Source organism: Strongylocentrotus purpuratus, unplaced genomic scaffold, assembly GCF_000002235.5.
Source record: "Strongylocentrotus purpuratus isolate Spur 01 unplaced genomic scaffold, Spur_5.0 spur5_scaffold_2, whole genome shotgun sequence".
NCBI lineage: Eukaryota > Metazoa > Echinodermata > Echinoidea > Camarodonta > Strongylocentrotidae > Strongylocentrotus > Strongylocentrotus purpuratus.
Window position 1 is genome coordinate 32,724,876 of NW_022145605.1, and position 22,600 is coordinate 32,747,475.

Consider the following 22,600-nt stretch of genomic DNA (forward strand, 5'->3'; position numbering starts at 1 on the left):
ACGCTGTATAGATGAAAAAGACACCCTTTCGACGCTTTTTCTGAATGCGGGTGCGTAGCCAATGTTGGTAGTCCCCCCCCCCCCCCCCCCCCCCTTCCCATGAGGGCATACCGGCCAAGTGACTCATCCTTATTCCATATACAATGAAGCATGCATGATCAGTAAAAGCGCGCGCCGCCGACAATGGGGGAATTTCCCTTCATCGCCTTCCTGCCTCAAGAGGGCGCTAATAACTTTCGCGCATGTTCTAATTTTCCCGCGACATGCCTGCCATTTGTTTGCGAAACCATCTAGCATTGCATTGCATTGCATGCACTGTATACGACTCGACTAGGCCTGCCTAGATCTACAGTGCATTTGTGCATGCACAGGCAATTACATGTTTGTTTTGATATAGCAGGCATTTAACTCTATATTTTCAAAGAACATTATCATCAGAATCCAGTATGGAAACGCTAGATTTTCCAGATGTTTCTCAGGAAGTGAAGGGTGCTATGGTGAGTGTTATTTTACAGACAACAATCTTTTTTATTAATTTCAAATTCAATGTCAAGACTCGATGACAAACTCACACTGTCACAAACTTGCTATTAATGCTAAGTTCTTCTTCATGTTCATGAATCCTTTTCAATCAACAAAGCAAATTAAAATTGAAATTAAAATTAACATGTTGTATTGTAAATCAGAATGAGCAAGTGAAACAGGGTAGGCCTAATACTAAGTTGGTAAGTTACTTTGTTCATGATGCAAATGATGCTGAGTGATTTGTTTTAAAATGTGACAATCCTAAAAAATAATAATAAAAATAAAATGCTCTGGATTCTGGATGAACTATAGGTCTAGATCTATACCCAGAGGTTGTGACGCGTGTCGGGAAGGATTTTTTTTCCCGGACAGTTGATTAAAATCAGTGATTTGATTTTTAAGCGAAAGATGTTTTGCATGCAATATTTTACAAATCTTGTTTAAAGTTGTAAGACGTATCGTCACGTATGTTAGGCATAGATGTCTATAGAAGACAAATATTTATGATGGTTAGTGCTGATTTATGCATACTTTTCTATAAAATATTAAGGCAAAAGTGACGACTTTAATTTTATAAAGTTTCTGGACAACCCCCCCCCCCCCCCACCTCCATCATTATTAGAGGACTGAGGAAGGAATTATGATCAACAACATCGTAGTAAGTAAGTAGGCCTAAGTAAATGAATAATATGAATGAGTGAATGAATTAATGGTTTACTTGACCACAATAGAAGTACTGGCCACTATCGCGCAGGTGTATTCTCGTACTGATGATATTGAGATCGAGATCTAGTCTATGTAGAAAAAAAAATCTGGGCCTGTTAAGTACCCGTATTAACTCATATCCTGCCATGAGACTGCTAGCGCGCTATTGTTATAGTGCTCTGTGCACGCGAGCGCGCTATCGATTGAACGCCACGTTCATGCTAGCGAGCCTTCGCTACTATGCTTTGTGCACGCAAGGGCGCATATGTAATAACAGTCATTGTTCATGCCCATTGCACCGTGCTGAGTGCTTTTGCAGCGCTATTGAAAGTACCATCGCTGCATCAGATTATCGGCTTTGGATTACGCATCTTTGTATACAACAGTCAGATTGGATTTTCTCGAGTAATTTAGCGAATTGTTTTTTGTAAAGATTTAAATAACACGCGTTTGAACCAACCTTAAAATTAACTTGGCACACAGGAGATTTGTGGGTGGCACAATAGGGATTAGCACTGTGGCACTGGGTGCATTGTATGGGTGGCAGCTTAAGAGCTAAACATTGGATGGTTTGGTGCTTTTGTCCACTCTGTCCACAAAACTAAATATATGAGCCAAAGAAATCAGACTATATTGACCATTCATTTCAAACCTTCCCTTCCATGTGCCTCTAGAACGGTGGCCGACTGAGGCTGAATGAACAAGGCGTGACATTCAAGAACAACAAGACGGGCAAGGTGGATCAGATTCAATCAGGCGACATAGAGAGGACCAACTGGATCCGGGTCGCTAGAGGTCTGGAACTCAAGCTCTGTCTCAAATCAGGATCGGTCTTCAAGTACGATGGGTTCAAAGAATCAGTAAGTTATTTTTGTTTTCTTCTGTAGAGTACCGAAGCTTTGACATAATCAAAATCTATTTTGAAAAATTTTCAATTTAAACTTCATTTTCCGAAAAATCATAAAAAATAATGTCCAAATTTGGTATTGAAAACCAATTGAATATGTTAAGTAGTAGCTGAGATATGCACATCCGAATAAATAGATTTCAATAGGAAATAACTGTTATTTGCTCTTGTTCAAATGTTACAAACCAGAGCAAAATAACAGTGAATTCCTATTGAAAAAAAATCATTCGGATGTTATATCTCAGCCAATACTTAACATATTCAATTGGTTTTCATGATTTGGACATTATTTTTTAAGCTCTTTCTGAAAATGAAGTTCAAAATAGTTTTGTTGATGACGTCACACTTGACCACCCTATAACTTAGATGCCGTAAATGTAAATACTCTTCAGCTTGCCTGGAAAGTAGCAAGGAAAACTATACTAACTCCACCATTTGGGCAAGTTCTAGGTCTTACTCTTGACTTAGATCAATTTGTGTCACTCAATAAAATCAAAATCAGAAATACCACTTTCTTTAAAATTCATTTAATATGATCCAAATGATAGTAGAGTATCCGGTTTACTACAGTAATTCATGTTACAGCAGTTCACATAAAGAATTAAAATGATTTGGGTTTACAAGATCAGCAAACTATGTCTTTATTGGTATGATATCTATCATTATGTAGAAGAGAAAATATGTTAATTTTTCTAAAGCAACCTGCAACCGCATGAATCATATTTTTAAGTGTACCGGTATATAATTAAAAGTTACAGTGACCAGTGAATTGTTCAGAATTATCTGAAATGTGCAACATTCAAGATGATTTTTTCAACTGTTAAATCACAGGATCGAGAGAAAGTAGCTGACTTTCTTCAGAGGCATTACAGTGTTGAACTTCTAGACAAAGAATTATCCCTGAAAGGATGGAACTGGGGCACTGCACGATTTGAAGGTATTGTGTTAAGCATAACGTTTTATAGTTCAAATGACATGTCAATCCCTCCCGTGCTACCAAATTGTAATACAAACACAAATATGAATTTCAATTCATGAGACAGGTTTTTATTTTACTTACAGTGCCCTTTTGTTATTAGTCCTGATGGAAGAAAAATATATCACGATATCCAACTTAAATGAAAATTTCATGAACCAATTTTAAATTCAAATAGAATTAAGCTGTTCTCGAGTTGGTGGGTGGGGGGAGGGGGCACACTCCTGTACACCCCTGTTTAGCACACCTCAAATACAAATTAAGAAGAAGAAAAAGAAACCCTCTAGCCCTGACTATAAGAATGAACTTAACCTAAAACGCAATGGAAACCCAGTGGAAACTCAATTTTATAGCATTTAATCTTTGATAAAATAAATATCAAAAAAATATATCCTGAGCGAAAGTCAGGTCACCTAAGGGGAGCCTTCCAAAGTTGCGACTGTGCCGCGACGCGTCGGGGCGCAGAGCAGGATATGAGAACAAAGGAGGCGCCCTTTTGCGCCCATTTGCGCCTTTATGCGTCGGATACGAGAGGACTTCAGTTGGTTTCCAGCTCATTAAAATCTGGCTATTGTTTGGAGTCTCATTGTTACGAAATTACCCCGCCGGGGCGCGCCCCGGTGAAGCACTTGACATTTGTGAATGGGAGCTTAAACTTTGAATAGCTTTCGCGCCCTTTCGCGCCTGGTCCGGCGCATTAGTTATTCATGTAGTGCCCGCTTGTGTGTCGCTCTCGTCTTGCGAGATTTGACTCTGAAAAGCATTACTTTGGCTACTGATTTGTTTTAATATTATTTTACGTACATGACATTGGTTACAATGTTTGTTCTGATCGTTTATTTTCCTCTCAACATCGGAGTTCTGTAGGCGTTAACGTTGGCATGATTGTTCATTATTTCATCTCCTCCTGTTCTGTTCATGATTGTGTTCAATATATCAATTTTAATACAAATTGATTTGTTCACGAAAAAAAAAAAACTTTACTTTATACTTACCCCACTCTCTCTGACATTGTTTTCCTCGTGCATGTTTTGACACTTTATTTGTTTCATATTACATTAAAATTGTGTATATTTCCTTATAGCGATGTTATCGCATGTTTCGGTTTTCTTGTTTTGTTTTCTTTAATTTTCGTTGCATCTTGTAAACAGTTCTGTCGTTTGATCATTATAAATCATATAATTATATCATCAGTCTGTTATTTCAATACATATATCCTATGAATCTTCTTAAAATTAGAGAACGTATTTTTAAATCCGTGATGTTGAAAATGATACTTAATCAAGAATGTCGTAGTTTCTCCTTGAATTGGATTTAAAAAGCGTTTTATCTGTATTACGATTTTTTTTTATGCAAATGATATCCGTATTGTCGGGAACATCATCAATATGTTTCGTTAGAAGGAAGACGCTCATTTTCAGAATGTTCTTTCTTTGCAAAACACTAATGTTACGAACAAAATTAAATACACTGTACCCGTATCATCGGGGATTTCTCAAAACTCCCAGGGAGATTATCAATTGCAAATCAACATAGTAAATAATGCCTAAATCGTAAGAATAGAGCATGCATTAAGAAAGAAGAGAGTTACCAGGAAATGATGTTTGAAATTTCACCTCGAACATATCTCAAGAAAAAATTAGTTTATCATTCCGTTCCAAAGAATTTTATCGAATATCTCTTTGCGAAGAAGGGGGGGGGGGGGTTACATCCGCGGTCAGTTTTAGATCTAGGTCATTGTTGAGAAGAACTAAACTACGTATATATTGTGCTGAATTGGGGCCACGTGCGGTATCGAAAGAGCGTAGTGCGTTCTAGAACAAATACAAGCCATGGCAATTCGTTGAATTGCTTCTCGTAACAGAACTGTCTCACTGTCTAAATAAGGATCCATCCGGGGGATCCATCATGCACGTGTTGGTATCAAGTAGTAAACGGAATTGATAATGATTGCGTTGTTTTGGGCCATTTTTATTATTTTTTTTATGGGGGGGGGGGGCTAGCCCTTATTCTTCTTCTACTGCGTCATCAAGAAACACAAATAGTGTTGAAATTTTCCGCAATCCCTTTAGCGCCGAGGGTAGAAAAGCCTATAGAAAAGTCAGCTGGACAATCCCGGCCCCCCACTCAGGGGTCGGAATGACCGCATGCGTGTTGCCAAAATGTCCGGTAAAGGGGTACTTTTCGTGCGACAAAGTCCGGCCCGAGAATTGTAAAAAAAAGGGGTGTATTTGACTTTTCACCCGGAGATTTCTTTAAAAAGGGGGTGTTTTTTCGTTTTTTCTCTCATCTCTTTGGACTCCTGAGAAATTATTCTGAATTTAGGGGGGTATATTGAGCATTTTTCCTGATTTAGGGGGGTCTCCAAGGCAGGAAAAGCCCGCGAAAAGCCCGCGAAAGGGGGGTTCGGAAATGTTGGCAGTCCTCAGATAGGGGGTGCTTTCAAAAAGAGGGAACGAGCATATGCGTACCCTAAATAACACTGAGTGGGGGGGCCGGGTGGACAATAGCAATTTAATGTTGGTCAAACAATCAGGGAGAAATACTGGGCAAAAAGATATTAGCCCATGTCTTCAATATAACCAGGGAATCCCGATATAACTAAGCACATGCTCACAATATGAATATCAAATCTGGCTATTGTTTGGAGACTCATTGTTACTGTCTGGTAAAGGGGTACTTTTCACGCACCAAAGTCCGGCTCGTCTACACACAAATCCGGCCCGTATTGACTTTACACACCGGACTTAGGGGACTGTTTTCAAAAGGAGGGAAATGCATATGCGTACCCTACATAACACTCATTGGGGGGGGGGGGGGGAGCGGTGCGCTTAACGGCGAAGCGCTTTTTGTGAATTTGTGAATGGGAGCTTAAACTTTGAAAAGCTTTCGCGCCCGTTCCTACGCATTAGTTGGTTATTCATGTAATCCCCGCGTGTGTGTCCGCTCTCGTCTTGAAAGATTTGACTCTAAAATTTTCACTTTGGCTACTGATATGTTTTTATTATATTTACGTACAAGACATTGATTTAGATTGTTGTTCTGATTGTTTATTTCCCTCCCAAACATCGAAGTTGTGTAGGCGTTGACGTTGGCATGATTGTTCATTTCTGTTCATTAATGCGTTCAATACTTGTATTATATTAACTTGTTCACGAACAAAACAAAAACAATATGTATAATTGTATTCCTTCTGTATGTTTTGACACATTATTTGTTTCATATTACATTTATTTTGTTCTGTCATCCGATCAAAATAGGTCATATGTCTATACCATCAATTTGTTCTTTCTCATGCAAGATCGATTTAAAGAATAGAAACGTAGGTTCTCTAAATCTTCGCAAAATCAGCTATTGTATTTCAAAACCCGTGATTTAAAAATGATACTTATAATCAAGAGATATCATTGAAAGATTCTGCTTGAAATAAGATTATAGGGCGTTTATAAATATGTCATACGAAACAAACAAACAATTGCAAATTAAAGATATTACAAAAATGATAGTCGTATTGTCGGGAGCCTCCATCATCAAAACGTGTCGGTAGATGGAACAATTCGAAATCTGTTCCAAACATGAAATTCGATCGAATATTTCTTCGCGAAGAAACTGTATTAGTGGTGCCTGTGGTGGCATTTGTCGTAACAATTTGTTGTCGTCAATTGTTCGTGACGTTTTGACGTTTCATATTTGTTAGCTAGCGCTAGTAAAGTCTTATGTTTTAATGTGCACTGTATATAGTTATAAGGCCTGAACACGTCATGTTCACATATAGCATACGGATATTATAGTACATGTAACTTTTACAAGCACTTTTTTTAGTTGTACAGCTCTTTGAGCAGCTAATAGATGTTGCGCCCATTGTTCCGCTCATAGGCGGCTATTCCCAATTACCGGGCAGTATTTGTTATTGTATCATTAGTTAAGTTTATTAATCTATTCATGTTTTCTATTTATTTATTTAGTTTTGGAGAGGGGGATTACGAATTCATGACCCTTATACATAATGACCATATTATGTTCTCATATTACGAATAGCGGTCTTCATGAATAGTTGTCCAATGAATAGCGGTCCTTATAACTAGCAAGCGGAGCCCTCCTGATGGGCCTCTGCCATTTTGGTCCGGCCGTTCACTTCGCCGCCCTCCCCCCTCCCTCACACACACACGCACACACACACACACACACAATACACAGCCTTAATGTGTAGCTAAACAAGAATCTATAGCAAGTCGGACAATTATAGCGATCAAACAATAGCCTTGCTCGGCCGCGTGAAATCCTGCCACGGCATTCTATGTTTTTACCTTTAGAGCGAACTTTTCTTTTGTATTCGCTCCATAGAACTCTACTTTATCTTACAGCGAGGTGAAATGAAAAGAGCGTCATCATGAGTAGATCTTTTGTTTGAAGTTATCCTTCTTCTCCCTAGTTAAGTCAAACCTTCAATTTAGGCCTATCCATAAAAGGTAACTTCCTGTACCGTTCGCTTTTTTTTTACCAGACTGCTATATATGAAGCATGTGTATGCTCTGAATTAGGCAAACAGGGACCGGCGGGGTTTAAGACTTCTCCGAATGAAATGTAATGTTGAGTTATGCCTTACCATAGCATATTGACTTGGTTTCTAACCAGGGAGCTCCCGGTTACGAGATGCTCTACTCTAGTCCACTGGGCTATAGCGCCTCCCTCCTTTTAAAAAGATCTTTTAAAATTTGCCGTTTTTTGTTTAGAATAAGAATCAAAACATGTTTGGTATGTTTTGTATCTGTGCATTATGATTTCAAAATTTCACTTTCGCCACGTAATTATACAAATCTACGAATAAATGATTCGTTAGAGCAGAAATCAATGTTTGTATTTGTGCCCCTGCCCGTTTTGCGATCATTTGGTACATATAGCGCAAAGTAGAAGTCGAATGATAAATTATCACCATGAACTGATTAATGTTTTGTATTGCATTTCCAATTGCTGCTCAACTTTATCACCATCAGGCTACGCTTTTTTTTACATCTTCATGACACACATGTTTTATAATCTCGATATAGTTCCCGGACTCTTTTTTTTTCTATTTATTCCACTTTTAAAAAGAGCTATGGAATTATTATGATTTAAAACGCCTTTTGGACGGGCAATTTTCGAAGGCAAATCTCGGGCGTGAAATCCTGCCACGGCATTTTATGTTTTTTCCCTGAGTCCATTTAACAAATATACATGTTTAGCGTCCCCGCCCGCTTTCTTTTTGGGGCCGCCTCCTATTTTTTGGGGGGGGGGGGAATTTTTTTTATTTTTTAATTTTTTTAATTTTAATTTTTTTTTTAAATATTTTTTGTTTTTTTTTTAAAGAAAAAAACATGAAAAACACTGCTAAAATGGATCTATTACTTTTTAAAAATTAAAAAATGTCGGCGGCCATCTTGAAACAAAGCCCGACTGTCAGGGAAAATGTACCGAGCGGCCATTTTGAGCGGCCATTTTGAAAGAAAAAAAAAAGAAAAAAAAATCGAGGGCCTCCTCCTTCCTATTTTTCGAAAAAAACAGGACGCTAATAAAACATCTTTTATTTTTTATTTGGCCTTAGAGCGAACTTTTCTTTTGTATTCGCTCCGTAGAACTCTACTTTATCAAACTGCGAGGTGAAATGAAAAGAGCGTCATCTTGAGTAGATTGTTTGTTTGATGTTATCTTTCTTATCCCTAATAAGCAAACCTTCAATTTATTAGAACCAAGTCATGGGAGGAGAAAAAAAAAACAGGATTTGACTGACAAAATATAAATTCTTCCAAGCTCAGGCTGTGGCGATGTGCAACGCGTAGCGTGAATATGAATGACGGGAGAGAAGGATAATTCCTTTGTCCATTATTACGACGCTAGAATCATATCGCGATATGGGAATTATACAAATATGTTGACAATCATTCAAATTACAAACATACACAAGCGACCCAAACAGTAATCAATTTGCCGACTATAACCGCATACATGTAGTCATTCACATCATTCGTCTTTTATTTTTTGTTGTTGGGGACAATTAAGCTCGCAATTAAACAACCATTAATCGTACATAGTCATCTTTATTTCACATTTCATACAGTCGTCACAAAAATTAAAAGGAGGCGTATTAAACCCAACAAAAATAAAATCATAATTTATTCTGATCAAGATGAACGAGTGTGTTGATTGCCCCCCAAAACAAAGACGATCCCACCAGACAAGTTCATGCTGTGCTGTCGCAATGTACATCGCAAAGCTTCGCCACAATGATTGGAAAGATAATACCCCGCCCGTTACGACGCAAAACGGCGCGAGAAGAATAGATCGCAACGCGAGAAGAATACATCATTTCTTACAAACAATGGAATGTTTATCAGAACGAAAACCGGAGGAGGGGAAGACAGGCTTTGGCCGACAAATACTTTCTGTATATCAAGTTTAAGCTGTATCGCGCATCACGAGCGAGAACAATGACAGGAGAGATAATCTTCCACCGCCTGGAGGGGCGCAAAAGGGCGCAAGAAGAATAGAGCGGGTTTATTACAACAATAGACAGTTTCTATTCATATGCAAGAATCAGGTGAGGGTGACTATTGCGCCCCTTCGCGCCCCTTTGCGCCTCAATGCGTCTCTTGGGACGCGACTGTTCTATTCATCGCGCCCCGACGCGTCCGGGCACAGTCGCAACTTTGGAAGGCTCCCCTAAATGAAGCAGACGCTTTGACAGGACTTTAATCTATTTTTTTCTTACGGGTCCATATTGAATGAAAAGGGTTTGTTTTCATTTTAACCACCCTTTTTTTAATAATTTAGACATTTTGGGGGTCCGCAATAAATATTGATGCACAGCGATTGCACCAACTTTTATTTTATTGGTTTTTGATAGGTTCTGAGCTGGATTTCCATGTCGACAAGAAGTCTGCCTTCCAGCTTCCCCTCGGCAACGTTTCTCACGCCACCACGGCGAAGAACGAGGTCATCCTTGAATTCCACCAAAACGACGATGCAGAGGTCTCTCTTATGGAGATGAGGTTCTACGTACCTTCAACAGACGCTACCACCGATGCAGCAGGGGTAAGATTTCTTCATAACAAATAATAAATAATAATAATAGCCATTTATATAGCCCATCTATCTAGACGATTCCGAGGCGCATTTATTAGCCTAGCCTTAGCCTAGCTGCCATTACGGCGCTCTAGCATTTCAAGGAATGAATCCCTGCAAGGTACCCATTTACATTGTACCTCACCTGGGTCGAGTGTGGCAAATGAAGATTAATGCCTTGCCAAAGGACATTAGTCAGTGCCGTGTCAGAGATCGAACAACGACCTTCAAATTTCAAATCAAGTGCTTATACCACTCGACTACGACACTTCTACTACCTTGCGATAAGAGATTGCCATTCTGAAAGTCTGGAAATGGTTAACACTGCCTTTAACATGGTAAAATTCTGTAGTAGAAATAAAAGCAAAAATACAACGAAACCTAAAGAAACATTATGTACTTACAGTTAAAGGAATAAGTCTACAAACAAAACTAAAAAGCAAATTATTGAATAAGCACTTGAAAATGGTATGTTATCAGTCAAGAACAATTTACAAGCTTGGGCCGGTATTCAGTTCAAAACTTTAGTCAGAAATTTTTTTTTTTCGGCTCAGATATAATACCTAGCCAGTTGATGCTTCTGGCAAAGTATTGTACCCTAAATCTAAGACAGCTCCCTAGCGTCTAGACTTAAGCCAATTATTTTGGAAGTATTGATTGGCCACGTACGTGCGCGCGCCATAGACGTGCGTCAGCTTAGTGCAGCGCTCCATTGTTTACATTGTCTCTGCTTTTAGCGTGCGAGGCGCACTTCATTTGGCGCGGCATTTAAATTTTTGAGGTTGCTAGGGATGACGTGAGGAGGTTCCAGCTTTAGAGAAGCATGGATAAAAGAGAAATGATTGGCTAAGAGGTCAGAACAAACGATGAATATGCATGAGTAGGAGGTTCCCCAGGGGCCCCGGGAAATTCAAGGCCAGGCGAATGATAAAAATTAAGTAATCCCTTCGTACGTCGGACCTTCAGTTCACGTACGAGGGGAGAGTTACAAGAGTCATTTAAATACATAAATTATCATTTCATTCATTCATTTCATTTCAAACCTCAGCTATATTCTTATTTGAGTTTTTCTGTACTATCTATTGGTGTATTAAGTTTTTTTAATACTGAGTTAATGAGTTTATAAACTTAGATTATAGCTTTCATTTTTTTTTCCATCAGAATTTGCCGTCAAAGTAGGGTCACTTTTTTGTTTACGTACGTGTGCGTGTGGGGAAGATGAGTGGGTTGGACGCCCATAAGCTTGCTCTCAGCAAATTGTGTAGGTTTTGTGGGGGTAGGCCAGGGGCGTACGCAGGATTTTTTCAAGGGGGGGGGGGGGGGGGGGTTTTAAAATATTTTGCTCCCGAAAATTTGAAAATCGCGCCGGCCGAAAAGTCGCTCAGTGGGGGATGGGGGGGGGGGGGGGGGGGGGGGGGGGGGGGGGGGTAAGCGGACATTTTTTTTTTTTTTGGTCTCGAATTTTCAAAATTTGACATTTTTTTTGTTGGGGGGGGGGGGGGTAAGGTCACCTTATTTAGGTTAGGGGGGTTTTAGGTTTTTTAAGGGGGGGTTTACATACATAAAAATACCAAAGGGGGGGGGGGTTTGAACCCCCAAACCCCCCCCCCCCTGCGTACGCCCTGGGGTAGGCTAATCAGCGGACACTTTTTTTTTTTTTTGGTCTCGAATTTTCAAAATTTGACATTTTTCTTCGTTGGGGGGGGGGGGTAAGGTCACCTTATTTAGGTTAGGGGGGTTTTAGGTTTTTTAGGGGGGTTAACATACATAAAAATACCAAGGGGGGGTTTGAACCCCCAAACCCCCCCCCCCCCCCTGCGTACGCCCCTGGGGTAGGCTAATCAGCTCTGGATATTCTTATTTTGTTTGTAATTACCAACATTTGTGGGACAATTCTGATTTTAATTTTTGTAATGATGATCATGTAATTCACCCCAAATCTTTCTGTCATAAATGCTATTGCAAGCCAAGTAATTCCAATAGGCGCAACAAAATCAATGACTGGAAACTGAAAAATGATTGGACGAAACACAAACGAACGGAGGAGGCCTGCACTACATGTAACCTAATGATACCAGCTAAGGGTGGGAGGCCCCCAAAACCAAGTCAACTGGCAGACCCCCAAATCCAGCCATTTCAATGTCAGCCCATTTTTCAGCACTTTTTAACAATTGTCTTGCGTATTCTATGTCCAAATTTATCTCGTCAGATCATTTCATGTTGTGTAAACTGTGTAATAATGTGTTGGTTAATCCATGTGTGGGTTCACGTGAGCATGTATTTTGTTTGAGTTGTGTACATAAGTCCTTTGTCAGTGCAAGTCGTGTCAGTGTTCCATGTTGTACCTGTCAAACACCAATTCACTACACTAATACCACAGTTTCACCTCGACACAATACACTCCACAAACATCATATGCACAGTCTGCAATACAAACCTACCATACATCAACGCTAAAATACACACTTGTATACATGACAAACATGATCACACATACGCAAAAACACACACATGTCACACCAACAAATCTCTCCCGCATCGAAAAAGACTTGTTGGGTACGGCCATTTTTAAAGAGAAGTTAAAAGAATCTAACGATGGCACAGCAACTTTTCACACAAAGGGCAAGGTAAACATAAAATAATATATGTATTCATAAAATTAATATGATTCTAATTTTATTATAATGCATGATTCATACAAGATCTGCGTATTCACTAAATTAATATAAGCCTTCAGTGGAAAATCCCAAAATGAGGTCCTTGGAACTGGACAAAGTTTGCTTGTTTTACATGTACCAGGTATCTTGTTATATCAGTAGTCAATACAAAACAAAGCAAATTGATTTCATTTTGACCAGAGAAATTAGCTTTTATATCAGGTATTCCTTACATCAGATCTCTTTATATATAATTATCTACATTACATGTTCGAGGATAAAAATTTTCTGAGCAATTATATTTTTTATAATAAAATGTGTTTCATAACTAACTTAAAATGGATTTTCACTTTATATTTTATTCATACGATCATGATAGGTTCTCAAGAGAAGTATATACAGTCTACTTCAATTATAACGAGCGCTGATACAACAAGATCTCATTAAAACGAGGCAGTTTTCCCAATTCCGAATTCAAACCTGCGCACATGTGTCTATGTGTTCAGAAAAACAAAATTTTGTTTATAAATTGGCTTGGTCCTGAAATCCTCCTAATAATTAAAGTGGACTGTACTTTTAAAAATGTGTACAATACAATATGTGTATGTTAAAATTTATTAAGTTGCAACACACATCCAAAATATCTCAATCAAGTAATAAATAGATTAAAAATCAAGCCTCCCTTTTGTTATGCATATGCCCTCTCCCCCCCCCCTCCTTTGGCAGCCCAGAAAAAGAAAAATAAGAAATATATAGCAGGGGTGTTCTTTCCTTATATGCAGGAATGTATTTAAAATATTCTGTAGCAACCACCACCCCCCCCCCCACGCCTAATTTGGCCACACTGTTACTAAAATATGATATAATTTGACGGACAAGTATTCAACATCCCCCTTTTTCAGCCAAAATAAACTAATGGCATATCTGATCTGTCTTTTTTTAACAAGCCACTAGTAACAGTGCTTATGCACAAAGCCCAAGTTTCTTCAGATGAATGTGCTCCATCAACATTAAGACATCGCTCAGAGACGTTGCTGCAGGCTCGTGACTTAACGAGTGGAGGAGCAACATCGGCCCAACTAACCCATGAGGTAAAGTTCCGGAAACTAGCATCAGATCTGGACTCACTAATGACTGGCACATCCATTCGGATTCCAGATGGTGAAATGCTGGACTTGAAGGTTGGACTTGGTATCAGCTGGACAAGATTCACTGTCCGGTGTACAGTCTTGCCGTCATTGCCCGTTTCCGGTGCATCGTATCTCTCACCAAGCTTTATCAGCTCCTCATCAGCATCGTCGTCATGGAAACTGTCAAAGTCAGAGCAAAAGCTGTTCTGATTCATCTCGTTGGACCTTGCATCTTCTTCCACTCGTAGAGAAACGTTGATCAGTTCATCCTCGTCCCAGTCGGTGAAGGAAGGGAGGTGCTCCGGAGGAACGGGGTGATCGTCGGATTTGTAGCCTTGCGCTCGACAGGTGGGGTCGTGGCACTTCTGGTAGTAGACCCCTCTCCTCAAGTCCACCAAGATCCTTGAAAGAAGAATGACAGGGTAAAAGTGACTAACTGCTAAAAACTTTTTCTGAAAATAGCTTACCTGGAGTACAGGATATGTTTCTTGTTGAAGAATACATTTATCACCACTCCATGTAGAAGTTGTACGGTAATATCGATGAAATGTTGAAAAATAATTATTTGGCACAATGGCTGTTTCCTGCCAATAGCCAGGCCCAAAATGATGGGTTTCATAGGGGACCATTCTCCTTACACTTTTCTTAATATTTTGAAAGCGCATCTTGAATTATTATAAAAAGGGATTTTTAAATTTTATACTATGACATTTCATCCTATTTAACATTTCTCCTCCCCATTTTAACTGACGTTATACATCCCAGCCAAATATTTTATCTTCTCCCTCCCCATCCTCTGCAAATCATTTAATATGTTTTGTCTCCCTCCCCCCTCCTCCCCTCCTCAATAATCATTATCACCTTCTAAACTTCTCAATATATTTAATGTTTCATCTTTTTGTTATAGCTTCTGCTCTACAATTGTCTATTTTGAGAAAATTAACCCTGATGATTATTCCCAGTGACTTATGGTAGTTTTGAACTAATAGCTCATGAGCATTGATTTTAAAGTCTGATACAAAGAGGGGGAAGAGGAGGGGGTTTATGTCTGAATCAAACAAAGGCAACAGGTGGCAAAAGGCCCGCTTACATGATGTTGTTGCTCATGTGCTGTCTGCCAATATTCTCACACCACCTGTTCTTGACGGCGTCATACACCAGGAGCTGAGCCTCCGAGAAATAAGTCCATCTCCTGATCTCCCCTGCCACACCCCCTTTTGAGATGCAGTACACCCTGATGTAGGAGTCGATCTCCGGGAAGGGGGATGATTGGTACCCCTCTGTTGTCTCGGCACGCTCTGAGGACAATAAATTAATAACAACAATCATGGATTTTGAATACAGGTATTTCCTACTTCAAATCTCCCTAGGCCTCGCACCTTTTTTGAGATGCATTACTCCCTGATGTAGGAGTCTATCTCCAGAAGGGGGATGACTGGTACCCCTCGGTTGTCTCTGCACGCTCTGAGGACAATGAGTTAACGATAACAATCATGGATTTTGAGTACTGATATTTCCTACTTCAAACCATCCCTGCCCAACCAGGGGTATGGGAGCAAGTTAAGGCTCTCTCGAACAATATCATTAAAAAAACATTTCGAGAGAGCCCTTAAGGCTAATTCTAATAGGTCTAGTCATACTATTATTAGGCAGTTTATTCCTTTTTATCAATCTAAAATTTCATTATGATTAGATCAATTAATATAGACCTAATCATCATTCACCAAAAAAAAAAAAAAGAAAGAAAAAGAAGTAAAAAAAAGCACCATTAAATTTGAAGTTCATTTGTTTAAATGTTGATGTAGATCCTACTACATAAGATCTAGCACTGTAGTACAGACAATGGTTTTGACAACAATTGAATTTAAACATGGTGATATCAATTCTTTTATATTTTATCAATACAGTTCTAAAGCATCAAACTATTCACAGATACATTAAGACTAATATTAACAATATAACCGTGACATTTTGCTTTTAAAAAATAATCACATGAATGAATTAAAGAGATTTCAACGCGCGAAATTCGTACACTACCTGTACGGACGACTAAAAGTTGTGCGTGGGACTACACGCATGTTATTGATGCAGTGGAGGCCAAACGGTGCACAAGCCAATTTCGCCCCTACGTACACGGCGGCACATTGAGCACCGCGCCGCTCAAACATGGATTATGCGGCTCTAGACTGTCGCATCACATGTTGATTAAAGAAGTTTTTATTGAAAGTACAATATTTTTATCTGATTTTCTTCAGCTACGAGTCCCGTTTTATCAGATACGCAAAATGTCATATTGGTTGACTGACAATACAGTCAGCCACACTTCATCAAACTACACCTGACAGAAAAGGCAGAAAAAAAGTAAAAACTTACCTCAAATTCCGCATTTTGGGGGTTGAGTCACGATGACAGAAAAAATGAAAGTAGAAATGTAAACAAATATTTCGATTTAGCAAATCCTCGTTCACTTAAAGGAATTCACAGCTAAGCTTAAAAAACTCATTTTTATTTATTTTGACAATCAAACTAAAAACCTTATATTTTAACCGTAATTTTGTAATAATTATGCATTTCTAAGGGTATAGAAAATTACCTAAAGGAAAAATTAAATTATATTTATGTAAGTAGGTTTTACATTTTTATAAATCTTTGAGGTATGTTTAGTATACTATGCATATTCATATTTTGTTTTGAGTCACTGATTTTGATTGGCTGACGTCTGAAGTAAGGGGTTTTGGGGAAAAAAATTCATACGTGAATAATTAAAACGGGGTAATTAAATGACGCACACACAAACAAAAATGGCGCCCGCGCTAATTAAGCGCGTCGCACGTACGTGTGGCAGACATGTGCTTTTCATACGCTGTCATCATAAGCTGCGCACAATCATATTAGCATGCATTTAATGCGGCGCTTAAATTGCGCATTACTTTTGATTGACCTTGTGATGTAACAATGCTTATCAGTAAATATTCTGACTTCTGCAAGTTTCAAGAAAATGGGCCATATTGCTCTGAATCAAACATTGATAATATTATCTTTCTTGGTGTGAATTAAATGATTTCAGCACACTGACGCATTGTATGTGACATTGTCTCCCCTATGCAGGCATTCCTGGAGAATGTAATGGCTAAGGCAGACATCATCCAAGCCACTGGTGATGCTATCTGCTCATTAGAGGAGATCCATGTCTGACACCAAGGTAATGAACTTTGACCTTTTAACAAGGGTACTACCGTAAACAGTGCTAGGTTTCTGATATGCTCCAACTCCCACTTCGATGATAAATTTAAAGAATATTGAAAATGTAAACTTTGGGTATCATTTTTTTTAACCAGAAATATTAGAACTTTCAAAAGAGAAATGTGAACCTTAAATGGTTTAATATGGTAGGGTAATTAAGGTAGTAGTTTTCAAAGGAGGTATACATCCTCTTGGCTCCTTTGTACCAGATGATACAAATCTTAGCATACATGTAGAGCTTGCGATTATAGAAGACTGCCATTCTTTTCTCTGTATTCTAATATTGAGCTCGGAGCATACAAGGTATTCAAACAAAAATCCTGTATTTTACATACAGCTAATTTCTGTTGCATCTAAGTATCTAGATTATATTATTTTGACATGCATCATCCCAGTCCATCATTTCAGTTTTAAGAAATAGTACCATCTTTCGAATGTGACATATACAGTGCATCCCAGAATAAACGAAACCGAGAATTATCGATGTTTTATCATAACTTAGTCACATTTATGATTAATAAATGACACATATTTGGAAAGCTTAGATCCTCCCCTTTCATTTGATGCAACTCATATCATGCACATTTCACGCATGAGTGATTAAAATCAATTTGAAGAGAGGAAACCGAAAAGTCATTTGGCGGGCGGTATCTGAATTTCAAAGAGAAAATCACATTTCTAGAAAGTTGGGTTTCTGCCCTTTCATATAACACCTCAATCAGGAATCATTTATCAATTATAAATGTAATTAAGTTATCATAAAAACATAGATAATTCTTGGTTTCGTTTTTTTTTCTGGGACGCACTGTATATATATGTTTTTTCCATCCAATACCATAATCTAGTTTAAGTGATGTCTTTGTCTTTGCCAATTTGCAGAGGACGGTACGACATCAAGATCTTCCCCACATTCCTGCAGCTCCACGGAAAGACTTTCGATTACAAGATTCCCTTCACGACCGTCCTCAGACTCTTCCTACTGCCTCATAAGGATAACAGACAGATGTTCTTTGTGGTGAGTTTGACAGAGAGCTACAGAATAAGCGAGTTTGTAAATAGCTTCGGAACGCATGACCCCAGAATATCCATAGATCTTACACGATGGATACGTACCACTTGTAAATTTTAGAATAATCACTGTCGAAGTGATGGAGGCGTTTCATGACTACCTTTTGTTTGCCTCTTAAGAAGAATACTTTCACCTGTGTATCAGATAAATGTACTGTCGGTGCATAAATGACTACTGATTACATAACTTTCATGAGCACGATACCAGTATTCGTCTCGATGGTCTTCAATTGGGAACAAATTACCTTTATCTGCCCATGCGCAGATAGTATTTACGAACTGCATTATTGTTGCATGGAATGAAAGAAAAAAAAGCTATCTTGTTTGATGATTTATTTTGAAAATTTAAAATCTTTACTGTTGCAGATTTTTTTTTCCGCTTTCGGAGAAACAAAATAATAAATTGTTTACTGTTTCTCCTTAATCAGTATGAAATTAAATTCATAAAATGTAACCTCCCAATGAAAAATTTAACTTTGACTAAGTTAGAGATGCAGGTAAGTGTAATAGATGAATTGTAAGCACAAATAGACATGGGGGGGGGGGGGGGAATACTCTAATGTCATTTTAAAAAAACAAGTTGTATTATCAAGAAGTAGAATCTCACATATACTTCACATTGACACAGAGCTAACCAGTTTGCCAAAAAACATTCATGGACATTAAATAATTATTCACGATGTTGAAAACTTCGACCATAGGCATAGGTAATGTCTTTGTTTTCCCTTCATAACATCACTTTTGACAGCAGGGGTCTTAAATGTGCTTGAGATACCAGTAATTCTCTTCTTAAAGCCTCACTGCACTACTTATAGCTACTTGCGCCCTCTATATAGCAAACAATGCCTAAGTGGTGCCTGTAGATCCCCCATGATCCCCTTTTTCTTATGTTAATTGAGAGCTGATTTGATGAGATAACCACCTGTCAGTGACCTTGCAAGGAAGTCGAATCCCCCTGGCCAAACTAGTACAGACAGGCTTTAAATGTTTGTATAGGATGCGTATTATGGGTTCTCATCATTCTCTTTCTTTTGCTTTTGTAGATGAGTTTAGATCCGCCCATCGTTCAGGGTCAGACCAGATATCATTTCCTCATCTTGAGTTTCAACAAGGAAGACACACTAGCCCTGGAGCTCAATCTTACAGAGTAAGGAATTCCATTTCTCTCAAGTCTTTTGTGATAGTGATGATGATGATGGAGATGATGACAACAATGATGATAGTGATGTTGATTGATCATGATGGTTTTGATGGTAATGATGAGGCTAATGAAGATGAGGATGATGATGATGATGGTAGTGATGAGGATGATGATGAAGATGAGGATGATGATGATGGTAATGATGAGGATGATGATGATGATGATGATGATGATGATGATGATGGTAATGATGATGATGTTGATGATGATGATGATGATGATGATGATGATGATGATGACGACAATGGGTGATAGTTATGATAATGCTAATAGTGCTGATGGAGGAGGAGGGTGATAATGAGATAATGATGATAGTAGTGGGGATGATAATGATAATGTTTATGATAATGAAGGAGACTTGTGAAATTGGATAACCAAATGAGTGAAGAACAAATCGTGACCTCTGCCATGTAAGTTAAGCAAGTCTGGGCAGTCTATAAAGGGGAATACACTACCTTGAAATAATTTATATCTGAATATATGTGAAATAAACATGCATGAAAATTAATGAGAGGGGATACATTGTGTCATTTTCTGCTTGTGTAATACTGTAGGAGTAATCATTATTTTCTTTGTCTTGTTTATTATCAGGGATGAGCTAGAGCAGAAATACGAGGGCAAACTGACCAAGGAGATGAGCGGTCCCATGTTTGAGATTGTCAGTCGGATCATGAAGTGTCTGGTGGCAAGAAAAATCACAGTGCCGGCAACTTCAAGGGGTAAGTGTCGAAGACGGGTTGCCATGGTTACCCTCTATTTCCTCTTGTCAAAGGACCATTCGCATGCTGTATTTATTCATGTTTATATCCATGCACGAGCTTGCAGTATAACTAATCTGTTTTGCACAAGATATTCTGTTTAAAAATTAAAAATGAATGAGACTGCGGATCCACCATTTTTGCTCTTACTTTCACGTACCAATTGCTTTCATTGTTTTGGGCTGCGCGTATTTGATATGGAATACAGTCTGAATAATCGGGGGTGGCTTGAGAAGCACAGCGTAAGATCGTTTATACACTCAAATTTAAATATATATATATTACGTGCATATCGTCATTTAGTATAAGATATAGCCAACTCCAATTTTAGAATTTTTCTTTGTGCCATTATAGCTCAACCTTGGCCTGTGGTCTCAGTAAAATGAAATGTCACTCATGCCTTTTTTGTATTGAACTGTGGAACATGCAATAGTTATATAATAATAGTTCAAAATAAAGGTGAAACCATAAGCCTTGGTTAAGATTAAAACCTTCTTTGTGAATTTGTGCCAATTAATAATGTGTTTTCAAACTAATGTGGTTTGACTGTTCAGGCTTTTAACTGAACTAATTCTCGAGATGTGACTTTCATTGTCTGATAGTGCATCACCATACCTAGAAATTACATTTGGAAAACAAAAACACTTTAACCTGTTGACTACTAAATTCTCTCATTTCCATATGCTTAATACAGGGACCACCCGGTTCTAGTAGGCAAGGGGTTAAATTGACTACATTTGTTTTATTTTCAGGGCCAAAGGAGCCCATGCCATCAGCTGCTCGTACAAGTCAAACAGCGGCTTCCTCTATCCACTTGAGAGGGGCTTCATGTACGTTCATAAACCTCCCATGCACATACGCTTTGACGAGATCCAGAGCGTCAACTTTGCTGGAACCGGGAGCTTGAGGTACTTTGACTTCGAGATCGAGACGCGGAACAAGACGACGTTCGTCTTCAGCAGCATAGAGAAGTGAGTTCGGTTATTGTCTCTTCTTGTTTTTTTCTCCACCTTTCAGTTATTTTTAAGCCTGGGGAGGCATGATGGCTCAGTGGTAGAGCTGTGGTCTCGAAACTAGGAGGTTCAAAACCAAGTCAATGCGCTTTTTTCCTTTGTTAATGCATTAATCCTCATTACCAAGTCCCTCTGAGAGGACTTAAAGCCATCAGTCCCCTGTTTGCTTACTTACAAGCATATCAATTCTTTCTTAGCACGTTTTTTTTTCTTCCAAAGTGGAAATTAAAAAAAAATTAAAATGCCAGTAGCTCATAATAATGCAAATATACATGACATTTTATCAGAACAATGTAGCGATGAAAAAAAAATTGTAATTGTTGCCAATTTGAAAAAGTAAAAGGCGCCCAAGTTTAGCCCTGAAGAGATTCCTGTCATGGATGGGATAATAATAATAATAATAATACATGAGATTTATATAGCGCCATTATCCATTTTAATTAAATGCTCAAGGCGCTTCAAAATATTAGGGAACACATTACATCATCGACAAAGAATTGTGTACATTTACATAAGAAAGAAAAATGCAAAATTGAAAGAATGAATGAATGTCTGTCTTGAAAACACAAAATTAAACAAATGGGATTTAAGTATGCTCTTAAAAGAAGTTGAAGATTCCGAATTCTTTAGCTCCTGTGGAAGTGAAATCCATAGGGCTGGTCCGGCATGGGCAAAAGCTCGTTCCCCCCCCCCCCCCATGATATCTTTGAAAGCGGAATGTGTAGAAGACCAGAGTTGGTGGATCGGAGGGTACGTGTAGGTTGGTAGAGGTGAATTAAAGACTGGTTGTATTGAGGAGCTGTTCTGTTCATGATTTATTATGATTTATTATGTTCAGGATACTATTGATTGTACGTTTGTTTGTATTTGACAGGGATGACTACACTCCACTCTTTAGCTACGTGTCGAGTAAGAAGCTCAGAGTAAAGAACAGAGGAATGAAGGGAGTAAGTAGAAAATTATGTCTAGAATGTCTGTGACAGGCCATTCTGTTTATATGCTATTTGCTCTACAAGATGGCTGTATGGCACATGCTCCAGTGACAATCGCTCCACAGTCAAAGCCCTACACTAACTGAATTCACAACTTCAACCTTGGACCAAACACTATACATGTACCTAACCTTAAAGGTAATACAAAGTTTTGGTATGGGGTCATGAATTTGGTTCAAATGAACATATTGGAAGCATATTCGATCCTACAATATTCAGTGATCGTTGTCGCGGTTGAAATCGAGTCTAAAGTTATGAAATTGTAAATAATAAACTCTTTATGTTGTATAGCTCCCTCTCAAGGTCAAGATATTAATTAAGCTATAA

The 22,600-nt window shown here is 38.5% G+C and overlaps 2 protein-coding genes across 3 annotated transcripts in view; one reads left to right on the top strand and one right to left on the bottom strand.

The window, feature by feature from the left end:
- Positions 1-310: 310 nt before the first annotated feature.
- Positions 311-22,600, top strand: part of LOC576427 (FACT complex subunit SSRP1) — a 28,077-nt gene continuing 5,787 nt past the window's right edge. Inside the window, 11 exon segments of the mRNA XM_030991235.1 lie at positions 311-497; positions 1,905-2,090; positions 2,969-3,074; positions 9,994-10,181; positions 17,107-17,182; positions 17,185-17,200; positions 18,121-18,256; positions 19,353-19,456; positions 20,102-20,233; positions 21,021-21,239; positions 22,156-22,228. Coding sequence (XP_030847095.1) covers positions 447-497; positions 1,905-2,090; positions 2,969-3,074; positions 9,994-10,181; positions 17,107-17,182; positions 17,185-17,200; positions 18,121-18,256; positions 19,353-19,456; positions 20,102-20,233; positions 21,021-21,239; positions 22,156-22,228 — 1,287 coding nt within the window. The 5' untranslated portion in view covers positions 311-446.
- Positions 13,662-16,841, bottom strand: LOC581572. 2 transcript variants are annotated; one of them, XM_781561.5, is made up of 3 exons: positions 16,372-16,841; positions 15,089-15,296; positions 13,662-14,400 (listed from the first exon to the last, which is right to left on the bottom strand). In XM_781561.5, the coding sequence occupies exons 2-3, from the start codon at positions 15,103-15,105 to the stop codon at positions 13,767-13,769; spliced, it is 651 nt and encodes a 216-aa protein (XP_786654.3). In that variant the 5' UTR covers positions 15,106-15,296; positions 16,372-16,841; the 3' UTR covers positions 13,662-13,766. The 2 variants fall into 2 exon arrangements, with proteins under 2 accessions (XP_786654.3, XP_030848094.1); XM_030992234.1 differs by lacking the exon at positions 16,372-16,841 and adding an exon at positions 16,036-16,356.